The sequence below is a fragment of the Oryx dammah genome, unplaced genomic scaffold (genome assembly GCF_014754425.2).
Source record: "Oryx dammah isolate SB20612 unplaced genomic scaffold, SCBI_Odam_1.1 HiC_scaffold_21, whole genome shotgun sequence".
Classification (NCBI taxonomy): domain Eukaryota; kingdom Metazoa; phylum Chordata; class Mammalia; order Artiodactyla; family Bovidae; genus Oryx; species Oryx dammah.
Window position 1 is genome coordinate 35,055,486 of NW_024070205.1, and position 23,806 is coordinate 35,079,291.

The 23,806-nt window shown below is 41.5% G+C and overlaps 1 protein-coding gene across 1 annotated transcript in view; it reads left to right on the forward strand.

Annotated features, from left to right (window-relative positions):
* The window catches only part of PER3 (period circadian regulator 3), a 68,995-nt gene that overhangs the window by 35,411 nt on the left and 9,778 nt on the right, over nt 1-23,806 (forward strand). Inside the window, 6 exon segments of the mRNA XM_040263333.1 lie at nt 9,387-9,519; nt 9,963-10,087; nt 10,660-10,827; nt 17,017-17,262; nt 17,958-18,613; nt 20,037-20,145. Of these exon segments, the coding sequence (XP_040119267.1) occupies nt 9,387-9,519; nt 9,963-10,087; nt 10,660-10,827; nt 17,017-17,262; nt 17,958-18,613; nt 20,037-20,145 (1,437 nt within the window).

Consider the following 23,806-nt stretch of genomic DNA (forward strand, 5'->3'; position numbering starts at 1 on the left):
AGTGAGTTGTCTCATTACACCAGGTGTCCAAAGTATTGGAGCTTCAGCTTCAACATCACTCCTTACAATGAACACTCGGGGTTGATTTCCTTTAAGATTAACTGGTTTGATCTCCTTGAATCCAAGGGACTCTCCAGCACTACAGTTCCTCTGTATGAGCAATTTATAAACCAAACTTGTTAATTTTAGAATGGATTTCAGATAATCAAATATTATTAAAATGATAATCCCTTCCTATCATTTCAAACAAATGGAGAATGACCTAAATTGAATGAAAAACTTGGTCTTTTTCTTGCTTACATGCTTTTCTTTTCTCAATACGAGGTAAGGAGCATTTCAGAAGAATTGGATCAATCATGATAGTTGACATTATTTTGAGAAGTTAGTCTGTATGCATTATAGGTCCACTGGAGGAGGGAATGGCAAACCTCTTCAGTATTCTTGCCTTAAGAACCCCATGAGCAGTATGAAAAGGCAAAAAGATAGGACACTGAAAGATGAACTCCCCAGATCCATAGGTGCCCAATATGCTACTGGAGATCAGTGGAGAAATAACTTCAGAAAGAATGAAGAGATGGAGCCAGAGCAAAAACAACACTCAGTTGTGCTTGTGACTGGTGATAGAAGCAAGGTCCAATGCTGTAAAGAGCAATATTCCATAGGAACCTGGAATGTTAGGTCCATGAATCACGGCAAATTGGAAGTGATCAAACAGGAGATGGCAAGAGTGAATGTTGACATTCTAGGAATCAGAAAACTAAAATGGACCGGAATGGGTGAATTTAACTCAGATGACCATTATATCTACTACTGTGGGCAGGAATCCCTTAGAAGAAATGGAGTAGCCATCATAGTCAACAAAAGAGTCCAAAATGCAGTATTTGGATGCAATCTCAAAAACAACAGAATGATCTCTGTTCATTTCCAAGGCAAACCATTCAATATCACAGTTATCCAAGTCTATGCCCTGACCAGTAATGCTGGAAAAGCTGAAGTTGAACTTTTCTATGAAGACCTACAAGACCTTCTAGAACTAACACCCAAAAAAAGATGTCCTTTTCATTATAGGGGACTGGGAATGCAAAAGTAAGAAGTCAAGAAACATCTGGGGTAACAGGCAAATTTGGCCTTGGAATATGGAATGAAGCAGGGCAAAGGCTAATAGAGTCTTGCCAAGAGAACGCACTGGTCACAGCAAACACCCTCTTCCAACAACACAAGAGAAGACTCTACACATGGACATCATCAGATGGTCAACACCGAAATCAGATTGATTATATTCTTTGCAGCCAAAGATGGAGAAGCTCTATACAGTCAGCAAAAACAAGACCGGGAGCTGACTGTAGCTCAGATCATGAACTCCTTATTGCCAAATTCAGACTGAAATTGAAGAGAGTGGAGAAAACCACTAGACCATTCAGGTATGACCTAAATCAAATCCCTTATGATTATACAGTGGAAGTGAGAAATAGATTTAAGGGACTAGATCTGATAGACAGAGTGCCTGATGAACTATGAATGGAAGTTCGTGACATTGTACAGGAGACAGGGATCAAGATATTCCCCAAGAAAAAGAAATGCAAAAAGGCAAAATGGCTGTCTGAGGAGGCCTTACAAATGGCTGTGAAAAGAAAAGTGAAAAGCAAAGGAGAAAAGGAAAGCTATAAGCATTGGAATGCAGAGTTCCAAAGAACAGCAAGGAGAGATAAGAAAGCCTTCCTCAGCGATCAATGCAAAGAAATAGAGGAAAACAACAGAATGGGAAAGACTAGAGATCTCTTCAAGAAAATTAGAGATACCAAGGGAACATTTCACACAAAGATGGGCTCAATAAAGGACAGAAATGGTATGGACCTAACAGAAGCAGAAGATATTAAGAAGAGGTGGCAAGAATACACAAAAGAACTGTATAAAAAAAAATCTTCACAACCCAAATAATCACAATGGTGTGATCACTCACCTAGAGCCAGACATCCTGGAATGTGAAGTCAAGTGGGCCTTAGGAAGCATCACTATGAACAAAGCTAGTGGAGGTGATGAAATTCCCGTTGAGCTATTTCAAATCCTAAAAGATGGTGTTGTGAAAGCGCTGCACTCAATATGTCAGCAAATTTGGAAAACTCAGCAGTGGTCACTGGACTGGAAAAGGTCAGTTTTCATTCCAATTCCAAAGAAAGGCAATGCCAAAGAATGCTCAAACTACCGCACAATTGTACTCATCTCACATGCTAGTAAAGTAATGCTCAAAATTCTCCAAGCCAGCCTTCAGCAATACGTGAACCATGAACTTGCAGATGTTCAAGCTGGTTTTAAAAAAGGCAGATGAACTGGAGATCAAATTGCCAACATCCACTGGGTCATCAAAAATGCAAAAGAGTTCAAGAAAAACATCTATTTCTGCTTTCTTGACTATGCCAAAGCCTTTGACTGTATGGATCACAATAAACTGTGGAAAATTCTGAAAGAGATGGGAATACCAGACCACCTGACCTGCCTGTTGAGAAAGCTATATGCAGGTCAGGAAGAAACAGTTAGAACTGGACATGGAACAACTGACTGGTTCCAAATAGGAAAAGGAGTACATCAAGGCTGTGTATTGTCACCCTGCTTATTTAACTTATATGCAGAGTACATCATGAGAAGCGCTGGGCTGGAGGAAGCACAAGCTGGAATCAAGATTGCGGGGAGAAATATCAATAACCTCAGATATGCAGATGACACCTCCCTTATGGCAGAAGGTGAAGAAGAACTCAAGTGCCTCTTGATGAAAGTGAAAGAGGAGAGTAAAAATGTTGGCTTAGAGCTCAACATTCAGAAAACTAAGACCGTGGCATCTGGTCCCATTACTTCATAGCAAATAGATGGAAAAACAGTAGCTGACTTTATTTTTGTGGGCTCCAAAATCACTGCAGATGGTGATTGCAGCCATGAAATTAAAAGACGCTTGCTCCTTGGAAGAAAAGTTATGACCAACCTGAAAGTGAAAGTGAAGCCACTCAGTCATGTCCGACTCGTAGTGACCCCATGCACTGTAGCCTACCAGGCTCCTCTGTCCATGGGATTTTCCAGGCAAGAATACTGGAGTGGGTTGCCATTTCCTTCTCCAGGGGATCTTCCCGACCCAGGGATCGAACCCTGGTCTCCCGCATTTTAGGCAGATGCTTAACCACCTGAGCCACCAGGGAAATCCAACCTAGACAGCATATTAAAAAGCAGAGACATTACTTTGTAAACAGAGGTCTGTCTAGTCAAGGCTATGGTTTTTCCAGTAGTCATGTATGGATGTGAGAGTTGGATTATAAAGAAAGTTAAGTGCCAAATAATTGATGGTTTTGAACTGTGGTGTTGGAGAAGACTCTTGAGAGTCCCTTGGACTGCAAGGAGATTCAACCAGTCCATCCTAAAGGAGATCAGTCCTGGGTGTTCATTGGAAGAACTGATGTTGAAGCTGAGACTCCAATACTTTGGCCACCTGATGCGAAGAGGTGACTCATTTGAAAAGACCTTGATGGTGGGAAAGATTGAGGGCAGGAAGAGAAGGGGATGACAGGGGATGAGATGATTGGATGGCATCACCGATCAATGGACATGAGTTTGGGTGAACTCCGGGAGTTGGTGATGTACAAGGAGGCCTGGCATGCTGCAGTTCATTGGGTTGCAAAGAGTCAGACATGACTGAGCGACTCAACCGAAACTGATATATCTATACACACAGAGACACACACACACAAGCTTCCCTGGTGGCTCAGATGGTAAAGAGTCTGGGAGACTTGGGTTCGAGCCCTGGGCTGGAAAGATCCCCTGGAGGAGGGAACAGTTACCCACTCCAGTATTATGGCCTGGAGAATATCATGATGGAAGAGCCTGGCAGGCTACAGTCCATGTGGTCACAAAAAGTCAGATATAACTGAGTGACTTTCACTTCACCTCACTTCACATATATATAAGTTTCATAACTTCTTTACTTAGGTAAATTTCTCTTCTAATTTTTCTCCCCAAATATTAATATAATGTTGGAAGCTATTGTAAACTTGGGTCACCTAAATGTTACTGATGGTCTCTACCATTGTCAAATGGGTGTTTTACGCAATAGGGTGAAATCTTATCTAAAGTCCATAATAATATAGTAGCTGTGTTTTTTGGGACTCGACATGATTTCCACAAGAAAAATATCAAACTGTGGCTCCCACGAGTGGTATCACTGGGAGCCCATAGGATGCCCTGTGGATACAGAAAGTCCTTTACTTTGGGTTTTTGTACTTTTTCTTCACCTGGACAGAAGGATTCATGCTTCTGTGTGTTTCTTTTGCTGTAGACGTAAGGGCACAAGCTAGAAATGACAACGCTTTTTGTCGCTTGACACCATCCGATCTCCTCCACAAAAGGATTTATCTTAAATATCTTTTTTGCTCTTTATCATTATCCCATGTCCTGGCAGATAAAAATTCTTTGGGGAGATTTTAAATCTAAAATCTCTAAATGTTTTCTTCATTGTCTGATCCAGGTAGTGCTCCCTGCTGCTGCCTTGACCTCTGATCTCATGTTCATGAGATTTTTGTGTCCTGACCTCTGGAATTTCTTCTCAGAGTAGAAATTCTTTCTAAGCTCCTGCTTTATCCAGTTTCTTATTATCTACCATTGGTCTGGCAATACCACCAGTACTGTTGTTTGAAGCTGTATATCGAAGCAGACATCAGTACTTCGTTCACCATTTTATAAAATTTAAGCTATAGGTAACTCTGTGTACTTATGCTGCTATTAGAAACTTACATTTTCTAACATAGTTAGTGAGCATACCTGGGATGTGACTCTGGGGGAAACTCTGTTGCCATTTGGAATAACCTCAGAGAACTGATATTACTTGGGCATCTTGATTTTATTAACATTTTAAGACCTACAAGTTTAAAGAGCTAGTTAAAAAAAATCTTTATTACTCAGGAGAACAGGGGTACAACTTAAAGATGGAAAATGTTATAATTTAAGTATTAGAAATTGAGTAGAGACATACACCAATGAAAAGGAAAATAATGGTCATTGTATACATGTTTTATAGACAGGGTGCTGCAGCACACAAGAACACAAGGTTTTAAGTATACATGTTGACCCTTTTTATAAAGGCAGGTCATGCTTTAGAAAAGAATAAGAAAGAATAATAGGGCATCCCAGGTGGCACAGTGGTAAAGAATCCACCTGCCCATGCAGGAGACACAAGAGACATGGGTTCAGTCCCTGGGAGAAGGAAGGTCCGCTGAAGAAGGAAATGGCAATCCACTCTACCATTCTTGCCTGGGAAACCCCATGGACAGGGGAGCCTGGCAGGCTACAGTCCATGGGGTCTCAAAGAGTCAGACGCAACTGAGCACTCAGACACACTTAAGAAGGGAAACTTTTAAGTGTATTATGGCAGGACAAAGAACAACAGAGACACATAAAGTCCCTTCATCAGCTGTACATACCGATCGATAACCTGCTGCCAGAGAATTGGGGAAATTGAATGTTCCGCTGCAAGGGTGACACAAAGCCCAGGTGAAAGATGACTCATAAACTGAACGAACTCATTCCAAACTTCACAGGGAAAAAGCCCAGACAGGCATTAAGTTCATGATCTTTCTTGAACCCATCAGAGTGCTGAGGGTACGGGACAGCCAGCAGGCCTGTAATCTGAGGAGAGGCACACATGAAGTGAAATAAGTGCTGGATCCTGTAACCGACTGAACCTTGTCACCTGCAAGAGGCGGACCTTCTCTGAGGCACAGTGCAAAGGGAAGCCCAAGACTGAAAGTGGAGCAAACGTTGGAAAAGAAGCGCTCTCGGGAGACCAGCCACCACCTGAAGCAGTGACACTGGAGGGATCTGAAAGCTGTCGTACACTGAATGAGATCACAGCAACAGCAGACCTTTAGCCTGGCCTAAAGTTTCATTAGACTGACTCTGATGTAGTGGAAGGGAAGCCATGCCCAGTCCCTGCTGTCTTAGGTATGTTCAGTTCTCAGCAAATTGTGAAACATACGAAAAGCAAGGAAAAAACCTCCGAAGAGACAAAACAGTCATTGGAACAAGAGTCAGGCAGGACACAGACATTGGAAATAACTGAATAATGAATACAGGCTCCAAAGGATAAGGTAGGCAACATGCAAAACCACTAAGGAATCGCAGCATAGAGAGGTGATATAAAAGGAAGGATCAAGTGCAAATGCTAGCAACGCTGGAGGTAAGTGAATGCCATTGATGGGCACTCAACTAAGAAGAGAATCAATGAACTTGAAGGTGGTTAAATAAAAATGACCCAAGCTGAAACAAAGAGAACAGGACATACAGGGTAGAACCTCTTAAGAATTTAGGTGTACTTCCCTGGCTGTCCAGCGGTTGACTCCAGTGCAGCGGGTGTAGGTTCAATCCTTGATTGAGAAACTAAGATCCTGCATGCCATGTGGCTTGGCCAAAAAAAAAAAAAAAAAAAGGAATTTGAGGACAGGATTAAATGGATCTAGTAGGAGTAATTGGAATCCCAGGAAGAATACTTGAAATAATGGCTGAGATTTTCCACATTCAAAGAACATCAAGTAGCATAGATACCAAAAAAAAAAAAACAAAATAAAAATGCTTCAGCATATCATATTTAAACTAAAATAAAACCGAGAGAATATGTTGAAGGTAACCAAAAGAAAAAGATTATCAACAGAGAAAGAAGGATAAGAATAAAAATTACAGTATACATTTCTTCAGAAAGCATGAATGTTAGATGACAGTAAAATCTTCAAAGGAGAAGACCATAAATGCAGAATTATACACCTAGTGGGAGTATCTTTCAGAAATGGAGATATAAAGATTTTTCTCAAACAAAAGCTACAGGAATTTACTGCCAGCAGTAAATTTGTTCTGTAAGAGTTCTGAAGGAATTTGTAAAGGTAGAAGGAATATGATGCCAGACATAAAACTTGGATCCACACAAAAATGAAGAGCCTGGAAATAGAATAAAGTAAGATGAAATGCCCAGGGCTTCCCTGGTAGTTCAGATGGTTAAGAATCTGCCTGCAATGCAGGAGACCTGGGTTCAATCCCTGTGTCAGGATGATCCCCTGGGGAAGGGAATGGCTATCCACTCTAGCATTTTTGCCTGGAGAAGGCCGTGGATGGAGGAGCCTGGCTGGTTACAGTCCATGGGGTCACAAAGAGTCAGATATGACTGAATGACTAATACTTATGCACTTAAGATAAAATACATATTATTTTTCGCTTATTTTTAGTCACTCTGAAAGGTAACTAAAGCAAAAAGAATATTTTACGTTTATAATGTGTGTAAAAAATACTACAAAGAACAGGAGCTAGGTATTGGGAATATACTGTTGTAAAATTCTTCCCAAATTTCATTATTTGGAGTATTTTGATGAGATAGAAACTGACTTCTTACAATATGTGTGTAAACTTCAGGATAATTATTAGTAAAAAATTTTAAAGAAGTATAAATAATGTCAGTAGACTTGGTAAAATGTAATTTAAAATACTTAACCCAAGTGAGACAGAAAAGGAAAAAAAAAAGAAACCAAAAAACCCAGATGGAACAAATGGAAAACAACTAGCAAGAGGTATGGCAAAAAACATCACAATATTATAATTATCCTCCAGTTAAAATTTTTTAAAAGGGGTACATTTTAATCCAACAGCATTGATCACATCATATGTGAATGATCTCAATATACCAGTGAAAAGACAAATTGTCAGATTGGATGGAAAAGCAAGATCCAACTGTTAATTGTCAACAAAACCCATTTTGAATATTAAAGGTTAGAAAAGATATGCCATGCTAACAGGAGTCAAAAGAAAACTGTAAGGCACCGTACTAAGGTCAGACACAGTAGCCTTTAGAACGAGGCTTTCAGAGCAATATTGCATAAAGACTAAGAAATTGATTCTCTGAGAACATAAACCAAGCCTGTTGATGCACCTAATTTCAGAGCTTCAAAATATGTAATATGAAGCAAAAATTGATAAAAACTTCAAGGAGAAATAAACGAATCCACAGCTATAGTTGGAGACCACAGCATATCGAAACCACAATGAAATGTCACCTCACACCCATCAGAATGGCCATCAAAAGGACAAGAAATAGCAAGTGTTGGTGAGGACCTGGAGGAAAGGGAACCCTTTTATACTATTGATGGGAATGTAAATTGGTGCAGCCACTGTGGAAAAAAGTATGGCGGTTCCTCAAAAAATTAAAAATGAAACTACCATATAATCCAGCAGTCTCATTTATGAGTATTTATCTGAAGAAAATGAAAACACTAATTTGAAAAGATATATGCATCACTATGTTCATTGCAGAATTATTTCCAATAACCAAGACATTGAAGCAACCTAAGTGTGCATCCACAGATGAATGGATAAAGGAACTGGTATATGTAGAGAATGGAATATTATTTGGCCATAAAAAGAATGAAATTCTTCCCTTGTGACAGCAAAAGGAATTTAGGAGAACTGTGTGTGAAATAAGTCAGAGAAAGACACATAGCATATGGTTTCACTTATATGTGGAATCTAAAAAAAAAAAAAAAGCTCATAGATACAGAGAATAAATCAGTGGTTGGATAAGACTCCTTTACTGGCTGTGTCTTCTCTGCAGAAAGTTCTTCAGTGCTCCAGCCTAGGGTCTTCTTTTCTCTATATATACCTCTGCTATCAGATTTGGTAATGGCAACCCACTCCAGTGTTCTTGCCTGAAGAATCCCAGGGACGGGGGAGCCTGGTGGGCTGCTGTCTATGGGGTCGCACAGAGTCGGACAGGACTGAAGCGACTTAGCAGCAGCAGCCACATTTTGCAATTTAAATACCAATAAGTTACAAATAAATAAAATGTAAAATGTTGTTCCTCTTTTGCTGTAGCCACACTTCAAGTGCTTGGTTGCTGGATGTGGTGTTAATGGCTACCAGGTTGGACAGTATAGATAAAATACAATTCTGTCATCATAGAAAGTTCTGTTGGATACCAATTCAGCACAGGCAGTGCCATGCACATAAGAACGCACTGCGTCTGTCACCCCCTGCTTAGTGATACCAGGATCCATCAGTTGTACAGGTAGTAACATTGTAAAAGTCCCCATCAACCTTTTACCTTCCACCTGTTTGTTCTTTGATAATCTTTGCCTGAAACATTTCATTCCTTTTTTAAAAGGTACAAATGCAATTGTTCAGTAATTGTTCTGTGTGGTATCTTTCTATATCTGCTCATTTAGATCTGAACTCATTCTTAATAGCTATATAATATCGATCATGTCTATTCTAAAGTACCATATATCTATCCTAAAATATCATGATTTAATTTTGCTAAATAAGTACATGTTCTCAAGAATATGTTTTTAATTGGACATCCTTTCATTCTATTTCAGATGAGCAAAAGACCTCCTCTTCCTTCCAGACAGTGAAAACTAATAGCATGTACACTGAGTCCTCTGAGGATTTGAGAAAGGTTCAGCATAGCCCATCCCATCAGCAGATAAATTGTATTGATAGTGTTATCAGGTATGAGACACAAGTTTTGATAACGTGTTAGTTTTTCCAGAAGTGTGTGTTGTCACTATGGAGCCTTTATATCATTTTTAATAGCTGTTGTCTTGATTTTTCACCAGCTTTTGTCTTGATTTTTCACTATAGATCAGTAGATACATGCCACCTACAATTCATAATAAATTGAACAGTTCAGGGGATCCAGAAAGTTAGAAGATGCTTCCCTTCTTTGAATAGACAAGACCTGTGCTCATAAGAATTAAGTTGTGAAAATCAGTGCAGGACCATAGAAGGGAATATATAAGAATCCCTTGATGGGGGCCCAGATGGTCAGGGAAGACTTCACCCAGGAAGACAGTGAAATATCCCAAACAGAAATGGGATAAGGAAAGCAGAGAGGTGAGAGGTGCCCACATTGAGGGCAGGTAGGAACACATGGCCGAATTATTAATATGCAGGTACCTGAAGAGCTACCACATCCCAGCTTTGAAGAGGAAGTGTATCTCCTCTGCAAATACAACTTCCTCATCCTCAGAAGAGGACAGACAAAGCCACAGAGCAGATGACATCCAGGCACTACAAGGTGAGAGGGGTGTCTTCCATAGTTAGATCAAGAGAGCCACCCCTCTCTGTTTCTCTTCCATCTTTTTTTTTTTTTTTGAGCATTTTAAATAATGTATTTGTTTTACTACTTTAGGCTGCACTGGGTCTTCATTGTGCACGTGGGCTTTCTCTAGCTGTGGTGAGTAGGGGCTTCTCTTTGTTGCAGCGCTTGGGCTTCTCTTGTTGCGGAGCACAGGCCCCAGGCACATCGGCTGCAGTAGGTGCAGCTCACGGGCTCTAGAGCTCGCAGGCTCAGTAGTTGTGGCTCATGGGCTTAGTTGCTCTGCAGCATGTGGGATCTTCCCAGACCAGGGATCGAACCTGTGTCCCCTGTATTGGTAGGTCGATTCTTAACCCCTGAGCTGCCAGGGAAGCCCCGTTTTTCTTTCATCTTTTGCCTTTATTTCATTGTATTCCCAAACAATCCTAGTCTCATATTGCCTCTACATAGCCAATAGGTTTTAACTTATCGGTTATAAATGTCTGTAAACTGTTCAGGTTTTTAATATGAATTTCCTGGGTTGAGAATTTTTCCTTTCACTAGTACATCAGCTGTTTCTCAGATTCCAGCTGTACCTGCATCAGAAATGCCCACTAATGGACAGTCCACAGCCACTGAAGGAGGAGCTCCATGGACCCTGAGCACAGTGACTCTGAGCCTGGACATCAGCCAGTGCAGCTCCAGCGGTGTCCTGGTCGACACCCCACCACCAGACTCAGGTACCATGGTAGGCTTTACTTGAGAATACACTCACCGGTAAATACAACCATTGTAAGAACAAGTCTTTAATACCATTTACTTAGTAAAGATGTTTAAGATGGATATTTTTTTCCAGGTAAAGTATTTTTGGAAATATCATCACATTTATAACGGTCAGCATATTTTGGACTGTATCTGCTAGTTATGTCATTTGCCAGTCAACTCTTTGACACATGTAAAGCACATAGGATGGTACCTGGTATGTAGTAGTAAGCCATCAATTAGTCTTCACCATTATTAATGCAATTATTGTTGAGACTGCCTTGGGTCACTTTGTTGCTGACCTTGAAAGAGTGTGTTCATTTTGAACTTGGACTGCGATGGTGACTAGGTGGATTATACATATAAACACATTCAAATTTTTGTATTGGTCTGATAAATGAGGAGTGTATGTTTGAAGTTCTCTTCCTTTAACATAGTGACTTAGTAAATTATTCTGATGTCTCCTTTTTACTCCATTTTGCTCTCACCTGCCCTTTTGATTTTTGCATTCTTCATAAGGGTTTGATAGGTAAGGAAATGGTGATAAACATGTTCAATGAGGTTTTCAGATTGTGTCTAACTTATCTTTACTAGTCTTCAGTGGAATATAAGTGAACATGTGCTGAGCTGTTACTGTATACCATCCCCTGCCCTTAGTTCTTCATATAAATTAATTCTCTTAATCCTCATGCCACCCTTTGAGATGGAGAGCATTATATTGACAAGTGGACTGTGGATGGTGGGAAAAGACCAGAGAAAGACACAGCTATTGTGAGATGAGTTTATTTCTATATATTTTTCTATTATTTCTAATTAGCCACAGGTAGACTTTTATTGGAATTGAACTAGTCCCTCAGGATGAGAGCAGATGCATATCTTTTAGTGTATGTGTTCTTAATGCTTCTGATACCCATGTGGGTATGGAGCAGTCAGTGACAGTCAGTCTATGCAAGGTGGGGTCTACCTGATACAGAAACTTCTTTATTTGACTGCGCCACTAGACTGTATATTTTGGTCTTATCTTAATACTACTTTGAAAGAATTCATACTGAAATCTGTATGCTTTCATTTAAGGAATAAGCAGTATTTACTGATAAGCATTTCTCCTGATCTTACACCAGTCTTAGCATCTGCAGGTCCACCTCTTTATTCTAAGGAGGGAAAGCAGAATCAGAGCCCAGGTGGTCTTAAGCTGCATCTGTCTTTTGCTTTCTGGGAAGCCCATATTCCTGGGGTTTACACCATATTCTGATGATGAGTTGGGACACCCAGTGCAGCCAAATTTTAAAAAATGAAGCAGAAGAAAGAAAATAATGATCAGAGTAAAAATCTTTTAAGTAGAAAACAGAAAACTAATAGAGAAAAATAATAAAATTTTAAGCTGGTTCTTTGCAAAGAGCAGTGAAATTGATCAAACTCTGGTAAGCCTGATCAGGAAAAAAAAAGGGAAGATATGAGTTATCAATTTTAGAAATGATAGAGGAAACATCCCTAGAGATCCTACCATCGCTAGATATCAAAAGAATAACAACTGAACATTATAAACAAGTTTTCCAATAAACTTAACAACTTGGACAAAATTGACCAATTGTTTGAGAGATATACACTAAAATCACTAAAGAGGTAGAAAGCCTGAATGGCCTCATATCTATTTTAAAAACTGAATTTGTTGATTAAAACTTCTCCAACAAGAAAACTCCAAGCCCAAATGGCTTTACTGGTGAGTTTGAGCAAACATTTAAGGAAAAAATAATATCAATTCTGTAATTCCCTGACCAGGGATTGACCCAGGCCTCTTGCATTGGGTGTGCAGTCTTAACCACTGGACCACCAGGGAAATTCCTGCTTATTTTTGTTTTACCTTACTTTTGTTTTTTGTGTTTCTTAAGATGGAAGCTGAAGTCATTGATTTCAGACATTTTTCTTCCTTAGTGGATTTGAGTATAAACTTTCCTTTTACTCTCAGCTGCATTTCACACATTTTGATGTATTTTGTTTCATTTTCATCATATTCAAATGCTGCCTAATATTCCTTTTAATATTTTCTTTGAGATACTTTATATTTTCATATGTATCATCATATATTATTTTGGAAGCATTTAGAGATATTCCATACTTCTTTATTGATTTCTAATTTAATCCCATTGTGGTCAGAGAAAATACAAAACTTGTACTCTTAAATTTATTGAGACTAGTTTTATGGTCTATAATATGGTCTATCTTGGTAAATGTTCTGTATTCACTTGAAAAGGATGTTTATTTTGCCTCTGTTGGGTTGAATATTCTATCAGTGTATAAACTAGGTCAGGTTGGTTGATAGTTTGTTCAATTATTCTCTGTCCACTGATTTTCTGAATACTTGTATCTCAGAAGGGGTGTTGAAGCCTCTGGCTGTAATTGTGGGTTTGTCTATTTCTCATTGCTGTTTTATTGGGTTTTGCTTTGTGCATTTTGAAGCTGTCTTAATTTGTGCATGTTGTTGTTGTTCAGTCGCTAAGCTGTGTCTGACTCTTTGCTATGCTATCCCATGGACTGCAGCACGCCAGGCTTCCCTGTCCTCCACCATCTCCCAGAGTTTGCTCAAACTCATGTCTGTTGAGTCAGTGATGCCATCCAACCATCTCATCCTCTGTCACCCCCTTCTCCTCCTGCCCTCAATCTTTCCCAGCATCAGGGTCTTGTTTAGAATTGTTTTGTCCTTTTGACTAATTGATCCTTTTATCATTGTGAAATGTCTTTCTTTATCCCTTATATTTTCTTTCCTCTAAAATATACTTTGTCTGTATTAATATATTCACTCTAGCTTTTTCTTTATTAATCTTATATCATTTTCTAACCTTTTACTTTTAACCTATGTATATTTTGATATTTAAAATGGTGTTTATTTTAGTTGTTGCTTTAGAGTTTATGGTGTATACATTTAATTTTTCACAGTCTGTCTTCTAGAGATATTATACCACTTCATGTATAAAAAAATTTAAAATACTATACTCCCATTTACCCACCTTGGTCTTTGTCTGTTGGCATATATTTCTACATGTGTTAGAAATCCCACCCTATGTTGTTATTATTTTTATGTAATTATTATCTTTTAAAGAAATTTAAGTGTTTATCCCTTTACTCTCAGTGTTTTTCATTCCTTTATGTAGATTTATCTGGTATCATTCTTCTGCTTAAGGCATTCCTTTTATATCTCTTGTAGTACAGGTCTACCAGTGATGAATCCTTTACATTTTTGTACATCTGAAAGAGTCTTTATTTCACGTTCATGTTTTAAACACATTTTAACAGATCATAGAATTCTAGGGTGACAGTGTTTATCTTTCAGTACCTTCAAGATGCTGTTCTGAATCCTCATTTGCATTGTTTCTGACAGGAAATCTTCTGTCGTCTGTATTGTTTGCATAATATTATATGCAACTTCTGGCTGCATGTAAGATTTTCTACTCATCATTGATTTCGACAGTCTGATTTTGATGTTCCAGGATGTAGTCTTCTTCATGTTTTTTATACTTGGAGTTTATTCAGCTTCTTGGATTTGTAGGTTTATTATTTCCATCAAATTGAAAAAACTTCTTCCCTTATTTTTAAAATATTTTTTCTGTTTCCCCTTTTCCTGGGACTCAAGTTCTATGTATATAGGCTGCTTGAAGTTGTGTCACAGTCCACTGATGCTCTGTTCATTTAAACCTTTTCATTTTTTTAGGTCTTTGTTTCATTTTGGGACAGTCTCTATTGCTGTGTCTTCAGGTTCACTAGTGTTTTCTATTGTAAAATCTGTCATTATTTCCATTCAGTACCTTTTCCACCTCACATAATGATAGTTTTCATTTCTAGAAGTTCTATTTGAGGCTTTTTAATATCTTCCATGTCCTTATATAGCATATTTAAAACATCTTCCCTGTGACTGTGTGAAATACAGTATAACTGTTAATGTTCTGTCTTCCAGTTCTAGTTCTCTCCCAGCCCTGGGTTGGTTTTTCATGATTAATTTTTCTCCTTTTTGTGGGCTGTGTTTTCCCGCTTCTTTGCATGCCAAGTAGTCTTTGATAGGATCGCAGATACTGTGAATGGGTGCCGAATATTCCTATTAACATTGTTGAGCTTTATTCTGGGACCCAGTTTAGCTTCATAGAAACAGATGGATCTTCTCAGGCTTTGCTTTTAAAATTGCTTAGATAGGAACAGAGCAGTGTAGGAAGGTCTAGTTCTTCTCTACTACTGAGGCAAGACCGTTAAGAGTATTCTACCCAGTGCATATGGGTTATGAGATCTTCTAGTCTGGCTGTGGGGCCGAGCCCTGTTCTCCACCTGCTGTGAGCTTCAGTCTGATCCTTTCAGGTGATTTTTTTTTTCTCCCGTGAATGAACTGCTGAGGACTTGGGGGTTCTCTACAGCTGTCTGGAGGCCTCTTGTGTGGCTGTCCCCTCCACTCATCTTCCTGAACTCCAGCCACTGTGACCTCCCCATACTCTCAGCTCTGTCTCTGCCCTCAGGGAGCCCACTTTGTTCCTCACCGTCAAGGCAGTAGCTAGGCAGGCCTGAGGTTCACCTTGTTTTCAATCCCTTAGGATGTTTTGTGTCTTAGAAATTATTGTTTCACATATTTTGTCCCTTCCTAGTTATTTCAGGTGAGAAGGTCAGTCCAGTCCCTGTTGCTCCATCGTGGCTAGAATCTAAAGCCCTCTGTCTGGTGTGTTGACTTAGACCAGTCAGAGCCCGTTTCTGGAAGTGGAGTGGGACCAAGCCTACCCACACCTCAGTGCCACACCACGGAGGAGAGGGGGAATGGAAGCTGGGAGGACCCACCAGTGTCTGCTGTAAAATCTTTTGTACCTGGAAGAAGTAATGTTTAGAAGCAACCTAGCGTTTGTCTACAGGTGGTTATGGGCATCCCTGTGGCTCATCAGTAAAGAATCCACCTGCCAGTGCAGGAGACATGGGTTTGATCCCTGGGTTGGGAAGATCCCCTGGAGAAGGATATGGCAATAGACTCCAGTATTCTTGACTGGGAATCCTATGGACAGAGGAGGCTGGCAGGCCACAGTCCATGGGGTCGCAAAAAGTCAGACACAGCTGAAGCAACTTAGCATGCGGCATGCATGCACATAAAGTGGAATCCTGTGTGATGCACTGATAAAAGGGATACTGTTAAATGAAAAGACACGCTGCAGGTTAGTGCACAAGATTATATGCCGTTTGGGTAAAAATGAGGAAGAGGGATAAGAATCTATATCTGTACTTATTTACAGATGCTTAAAGAAAGTAGATAGATAAGCAAATAAAAGGATTTCCATGGGGAGAATAAATGAGAACTAGGCAGTACTCTTGCCTGAAAAATCCCATGGACGGAGGAGCCGGGTAGGCTGCAGTCCATGGAGTCGAGAAGAGTCGGACACGACTGAGTGACTTCACTTTCACTTTTCACTTTCATGCATTGGAGAAGGAAATGGCAACCCACTCCAGTGTTCTTGCCTGGAGAATCCCAGGAATGGGGGAGCCTAGTGGGCTGCCGTCTATGGGGTCGCACAGAATCGGACACGACTGAAGCGACTTAGCAGCAGCAGCAGGCAGGTGTTAGGGTTGGGGAGAAGCTACTAAATGTCTAACACATGTTAATTTTTGAACCACATATTTATATTACACGTTAAAAGATTAATCCAGAGATAATTTTTCAAAGAATTCATGGAGATAAAAAATATTTACAGTGAAAGCAGGATCTAAATAAATGTGTGCACATTGAGCATTACAACTCTAAAATGTATGTAAGTAAGTAAGTGAAAGTTGCTCAGTCATGTCCAACTTTTTGTGACCCCATGGACTGTACAGTCCATGGAATTCTCCAGGCCAGAATATTGGAGTGGGTAGCCGTTCCCTTCTTCAGCGGTTCTTTCCAATACAGGATCAAACCCAAGTCTCCCACACTGCAGGCAGATTCTTTACCAGCTGAGCCATAAGGGAAGCCCAAAATGTATATATAAGTTTGCAAAGAGTGTAGAACAAGGCTGAAAAATAAAAATGTACCTGCTGGATTGATGGAGGTTTTATGTTCCAGCCATTGTAATGACTGTAAAAATTTACTGGGGAGGGGAGTTAAATTAGTGAAAGTAAATAAATGCAAAATAACCCGTTGGAGTTAAAATTAAATCTGTCTTCTTCCACTTCAGCAGAATTGACTCCAGCAGAGCACGTACCGCTGGCCTGTGAGCCCTGGACTCTCAGCACACACCCAGCCCCACTGGCCGCAGAAGCATTTAAACACTCAGGGCTCACAATCTCTGTGCTGTCAACCCACACACAGAAGGAAGAGCAGAGCTGTGTAGATAAATTCCGGGAGAAGATTCTGTCGTCACCCTATAGCTCCTATCTTCAGCAGGAAAGCAGAAGCAAAACTAAATATTTATATGTTCAAGGCAGTTAAATTTTAAAAAATATGTTCCATATAAACCTGGAAAATGGTACTGATAAACCTATTTGCAGGGCAGCAGTACAGATGACATACAGGCTTGTGGACATGGGACGGAGGCAGGAAGGGAGAGACAAACCGAGAGAGCAGCATTGAGACATATACACCACCATGTGTAAAACAGACAGCTAGTGGGAAGCTGCTGGATAGCACAGGGAGCTCAGCCTAGTGCTCTGTGTCAGCCTAGAGGGTGGGGTGGGAGTGTGTGGGAGGGGGTTCAAGAAGGAGGGGATATACATATGCTTATGGCTGATTCGCACTGTTGTACAGCAGATACCAATGCAACACTGTAAAGCAATTATCCTCTAATTACAAATAAATATATATATATATATTCCATTTATCAACAGAGTTATCAAGTTTAGGAATTATACATGAGTCCTGGAAGATGTGGCATGAAGTGTAGGAGGTTTGCTTGTAAGAAAATGGCTGAGAGATGCTGAAACGGGGTTTACTTTATAGCAACAGCTTGTATCCAGGATCTCGTCCATCTTTCTAGGTCTACTTTCTGTCATTCCTGCAGTGGACATGGTTATTATTGACCAATGTTTATTCCTTGTAATGTGCTTACCACTACCTGTCAATGGAGTCCTTCTGTTCTGGGTTAGTTTTCTGTAACTTGTCTCCCTCTCTATCCTGCAGGAGGTTCTGCTTCCAGGCCGACACGATCAGCTGGTTGCAAAAAGGGAAAACACAAGCGTAAGAAGCCTCTCGTGTGGTCGGATGGCAGGAGCGCCAAGGATCACTTTTGTCCCCACCAGGATGGACAGCCCTGGTGCCCCTCCTCCGCCTCCTGTCCCCATGCCTCTGGCCCCTCACTCCCAGCTACAGTGATGGTTTCCAGCCCAGCCCCTTGCCTCATCCCAGCTCTTCCTCTCTCAGCCACGACCTCCCTTGGCAGAGAACATGAAGCCTCGATAACTGTACTGCCAAGGCTGCCTGAGCCACCTTTGCCTAGCAGCCTGCAGTATTTCCCAGCTCTGCCTTCTGCTTACTTCAACACTTTTGTGAACATCTTCCTGCATGACCCCTCTCTCTCTTGCCTCTCGTCACTGTCATTCTCCCCATATCCCTTCTTGGGAGCAGCATCCTCTTCCGAAATACTCTCTTCGGTATCAGCAGTGGCTCCAAACCCGGGCCCACTGTCTTCAACCATCAACCCAAGGAGCAGAGAGGAGAAGTGGGAGACATGGAATGAAGGACACCCCCTCATTAACTCAGGGAGCAGCTCCGTGCTCCAGCTTGACCTCCTGCAGGAGGACAGGCCCCGATCCTGTGCATCCCCAGAAACTGTGTGTGTAAGTGATGCTAACTTCCAACACACAAACAAGAAAGTAACTATGCATCCTCTTATTAAAATTAAGGTTTTTGTGCTGAAGCTCAAGATGAATGGCCTAGTCTGCATTACAGCTGAGGGTAACCTTCATTACAGCTGAGGTTAAGACTTTGTTCCACGGAAACACACGGTATTCCCTCCTGACTCCATTTAAAAAGCTGCAGTGAAAGGATTTTCTATGTCCTGAATTCTTACATACTTTGCTAGGTTTTCCCCCAAGTGCTATGTTTCAAACTTTATTTGTGAACTGGATTTCCCCTCTGCTTTAAAATGTGATATCTAGGTATTAAACTTAAATGTTCATTACCTAGAAAAAATGTGTTCTCTTACAACTGGGGTTATGGACTATTTAGATTAGGAGCAAGCCATACGGACAAGACATAAATTTAACAGTTTTACTTTTTCAGACATAATTGTGGGATAGCAGGTCTGTATGGGGAGAGCTCCTTTCTGTCATTATTTATCAGTAAAGTAGGCAATTTATAGTTTTATACTGATACATATCAATTTTATATGAAAAAATTTCTGTTACTTTCCTTTCACTTTTCACCTCTTTATGTAAAAAGGCCTTCTCAGATTTGTCAGTTTAAACTTTGGGGCAAGACTTTCCTATATTTAGATATAGGATCCAAGACAAGCATAAGTATTTCCACTAAGGTTTTCTTCAGTCCTCACTTCAAGATATAACCATTTTTAACAAATGTTCAGAATCTGATGATCTAGATCAAGAATCTAGATCAAGATCTCTTCCTAAGCCAGGGATTGAACCCAGGTCTTCTGCATTGCAGGCAGATTCTTTACTATCTGAGACACCACAGAAGCCCTGGAATGTGCTCAGAAAGCAGTAGTGAACTTCCCTGGTGGCCAAGAGGCTAAGATTCCATGCTTCTATTACAGGAGGTCTGGGTTCAATCCTTGGTCAGTGAGCTAGATCCCCTTCCCTGGTGGCTCAGACAGTAAAGCGTCTGCTTATAATGCGGGAGACCCAGGTTCAATCCCTGGGTCGGGAAGATCCCCTGGAGAAAGAAATGGCAACCCACTCCAGTACTCTTGCCTGGAAAATCCCATGGACTGAAGAGCCTGCTAGGCTACAGTCCATGGGGTCGCAAAGAATCGGACACGACTGAGCGACTTCACTTCACTTTTTCATATATATATACACCCCACACACACACATACACACAAGCCATATGTTTAACATTATATGCAAAGGAACTTTGACCATATTCTTGGGGACAGGCTGAAAATGTTTTACTTCTCAGTTATGTGTTGATATGTACTTTTTTTTTTTCTGTTTAACATGTGAGTTGAAGATCTGCCAGTTATTCTGTAATATGATGCTTGAGATGTTCAGTCTCTTTCCTTGTGTTCTTACTTTCTAGCAGGGTGTCCGTGGCAGCAGTGGGACTGAGATAGATGGTTTTACTGTCAAGAAACCATCCATAGCATCACTGCACTCGGTGTCTCCACCAGGAACGGGCACTGCAGCATCAGGTAGTAGCTCAAAATGACATATTCCTCATACCCCATGGTTAGAAGGTCACTGTTTAATGGGCTTTCAGGTGTTGGCCCTGGGGTGAAAGTAACGTATTTTTTTTTCTTTTTCTAAGCTGTATTGGGGTATATTTATATACAATACATTCACCACATTTAGGGGTACAAAATAAGAGTTCTGACAAGGATTTACAGCAGTGTAACCACCACCACAGTCACCATACAGAAGTTTCCACCACCTGGAAACGTTCTTTGATTCATTGCAGTCAGAGCCCGTCCCTGATCCTCTGGCTCTTGGCAGGCACTGACCCACTTCCTGTCACTGTAACGCTGCTCTTTCTGTAATTTCACAGAGATCGAATCGTCTAGTGTGCAGTCTTTTGTGTCAGGGTTCTCTTGAGTTAGCAGAGAGCTGTTGAGATTCATTCATATTGTGTGTATCAGTAATTTGCTCCTTTTTATTGCCGAGTGGAATTGCATTGTATGAATAGCCATTCACCAGCTGATGGTTTATTCAGTTGTTTCCAGTTTGGGGCTATTAAGAAGAACACTGCTGTGAACATGTAAGTGTGAGTCTTCTTGTGGACACATGTTGTCATTTTTCTTGGTTAAATACCTAGGAACAAAATTGCTAGGTCACATGGTAAGTTTATAGTTAACTTTATAAGAAACTGCAGACTGTTTTCCAAAGTGGCTATACCGTTTGCATCACTGTCAGCCACATATAAAAACTCCAGTTTACAACACATCCTGGCCAACACCGGACGTTGTCCATCATTTAAATTTTAGCCATTCAAGTAGATGTGTACTGAAAAACTCACTGTGGTTTTAGTTTTCATTTGACTATTGATTCATGGTATTGGCTGCCTTCTTGTCTATTCATTTGCCATCCAGATGTGTTCATATCTGTTGCCCATTTGAGGGGGGCTTGTTAGGTTTTTTTATTGAGTAGTAAGATTTCTGTGTGTAATCTGGATACAAGTCTATTATCAAACACTCATTTCTCTTCCCTGTGTGTGGCTTCTCTTTTTGTTCAATTTTTTATCTTTATCTTCATTTTAAAGAGCAAATGTTTTGATGAAGTTCAGTTCATCAACTTTTTCTTTTATAGGCTGTGCTTTTTGTATCCTTTTTAAAGAAGTTCATACCTAACTTGAAATCACTAAGATGGCCTCCTATTTTCTCTTGGAAATTCTACAGGTTAAGCTTTTATAGCTAAGTCTGAGGTCCATTTTTAGTTACTTTTTATGTATGAGGTGAGCTCACCTCCTTCCACAGGCAAACTAAAATTGCAGCTGTTTGCAGAACACCTATCAATAAAAAAGATCAGAACCTACATCTTCTATTGGACGTCGCTGGTGGTCTAGCGGTAAAGAATCAATCCACCTGCCAGTGTATGGGACACAGGTTCAATCCCTGGTCCAGGAAGATTCCACATGCCGAGGGGCAGCTGAGTCCGGGAGCCACAACTATTGAGCCTATGCGCTAGAGCCCGCGAGCCACAACTATTGAGCCTACGTGCTAGAGCCTGCGAGCTGCTACTGCTGAGCCCACATGCTCTGTAGAGCCTGAGCTCTGCAACAAGAGAAGCCTGTGCGCCACAACTAGAGACTAGCCCCCATTGTCAACTAGAGAAAGCCCGCATTCAGCAGTGAAGACCTAGTGCAGCCAAAAAAACTTTTTTTCAAAAAAATAAAGATCTTCTACAACTAATGATATAAAGAAGGAACCATGAGACGGGTAGGTGGTGGGAGTCACAGTATAATCAAGACACATATTCCCCAGTGGGTAACCCATGAATGAAAGAGTAATCGCAATTGCAAGGCTGTCCCCGATGAGCATGGGGTCTGATCCCCATGTTGGTCCCCACAGCTTGGGCATCCTTCTCCAGGAAGATGAACTCTCAGAATGTTTGACTTTGAAGCCCAGCAGCGCTTACTTTGAGGAGAGTCAGAGGGGTGTGGGAAAGAGAGACCCCACTCTTAAAAGGTGCACACAGACTCTCACATGCTATAGGACCCAGGGCGGAAGCAGTAATCAGAAAGGAGCCTGGATCAGACCCACAGGCTGAAGTTGGAGAGTCCCCTAGGAAGCCAGTTCCTTCTCTAGGGTATCTCCCTGACCCAGGGATCAAACCTGGATTCCCTGCATTGTTGGCAGATTCTGGACAATCTGAGCCACCAGGAAGCACCCCAGAGGCAGGAGCCAGTTAAAGGGAGCTCGCCCTCAAGGATGTAAACACTGGTGGCAGCCACTTGGGGCCCTCATTCTACCACATGGACTCCCTTGCTGGCTAGTGCCATTTTGGAATCTTCCCTCCAGCTTATTAGCCTCCAAACCCAGCCTCACCCATATCCACTGGCCTTAGGCACCAGTGCTGGGACATTTCAAGCCAAGCAACTAACTGGGCAGGGACACAGCCCCACCCAAGAGCAGACAGGCTGCCTTAAGACCCCTAAGTTCACACCTTTCCCTGGACATGACTGCCCACCAAGGGGCCAAGGGCCAGGTCCCACACACCCATGTGCAGGCACTAGCCTGGGACACCCAGGACCCTACACACAGAGACCCTGGGATCTAGCTCCTCCCACCACCAGCAGGCACCAGACCCAGAACCTCCTGCCTCAGCCACCAGCAAGCCTGCTCTAGTGGCAGGCCCAGCCTCACCCACCAGCAGACAAGCATCAGTGCAGGAGGGAGGCAGTCCTGCAGCCTGTGGACCTAGCTCTCATGTGAGCAGGCCAGCACCAACATTAGGACCAGCTGGGCCCTGGCCCTGTCGACCAATGAGCCAGCACAAGCTTCAGGATGCCCTGGACCCTGCAGCCAGCTCTGTCAAGTACCAGCCCCACCCACTGGCAGTATGACATCAGCTCTGGGACCCCTGGGTCCTATAGCCAGACTCCAGGACACATCTCTGCCTGCCAGCAGGCTGGCAGGCTCTCCCAGACATTGACTCCACCCACCAGTGAGTCAGCACTCACCCCAGTGCACCCATCTCAGCCCCTGGGTGCTGCCCCCAGGTGCTTTGTGGTCCTTGCAGCCTTGGCAAAAGACATGGCCTAGGAACCAACTAGATGGGGGGATAACCAAGCCTACCAGACCACCCGTGGTAGCTAGCCTACCACAACAGAAGGATCCCAGCAGCTCACCTAGGGGTCAGTCCTAGAGCAAGCATACAGCTCTTGTGACCGGAGGTGAGTGAGCTTCTGAGACACTAGGACATCTCCTACAAAAGGCCACATCTCCAAGATCAGGAAATGTAACCAACCTACCAGATACATAGACATGAAAACAGCAATTTCGGCAAAATGAGGCGACATAGAAACATGCTCCAAGCAAAGGAACAAGATTTAAACCCCAGAAGAGCTAAGTGAAGTGGAGATAGTCAATCTACCCAAGAAAAAGTTCAAGGTAATGATTGTAAAGATGATCAGAGAACTGAAAGAAGAATGGATAAACAGAAAAATTCAAAGTTTTTAACAAAGAATTAGAAAATATAAAGAACAACCAACCAAAGATGAAGAATACAATAACTGAAATGAAATATACACCAGAAGGACTCACTAGTAAACTAAGTGAGACAGAGGACGTGGCCAGTGAGCTGGAAGACAAGAGTAGTGGTAATCACTGAAGCTGAACAGAAAACAGAATAAAAAGT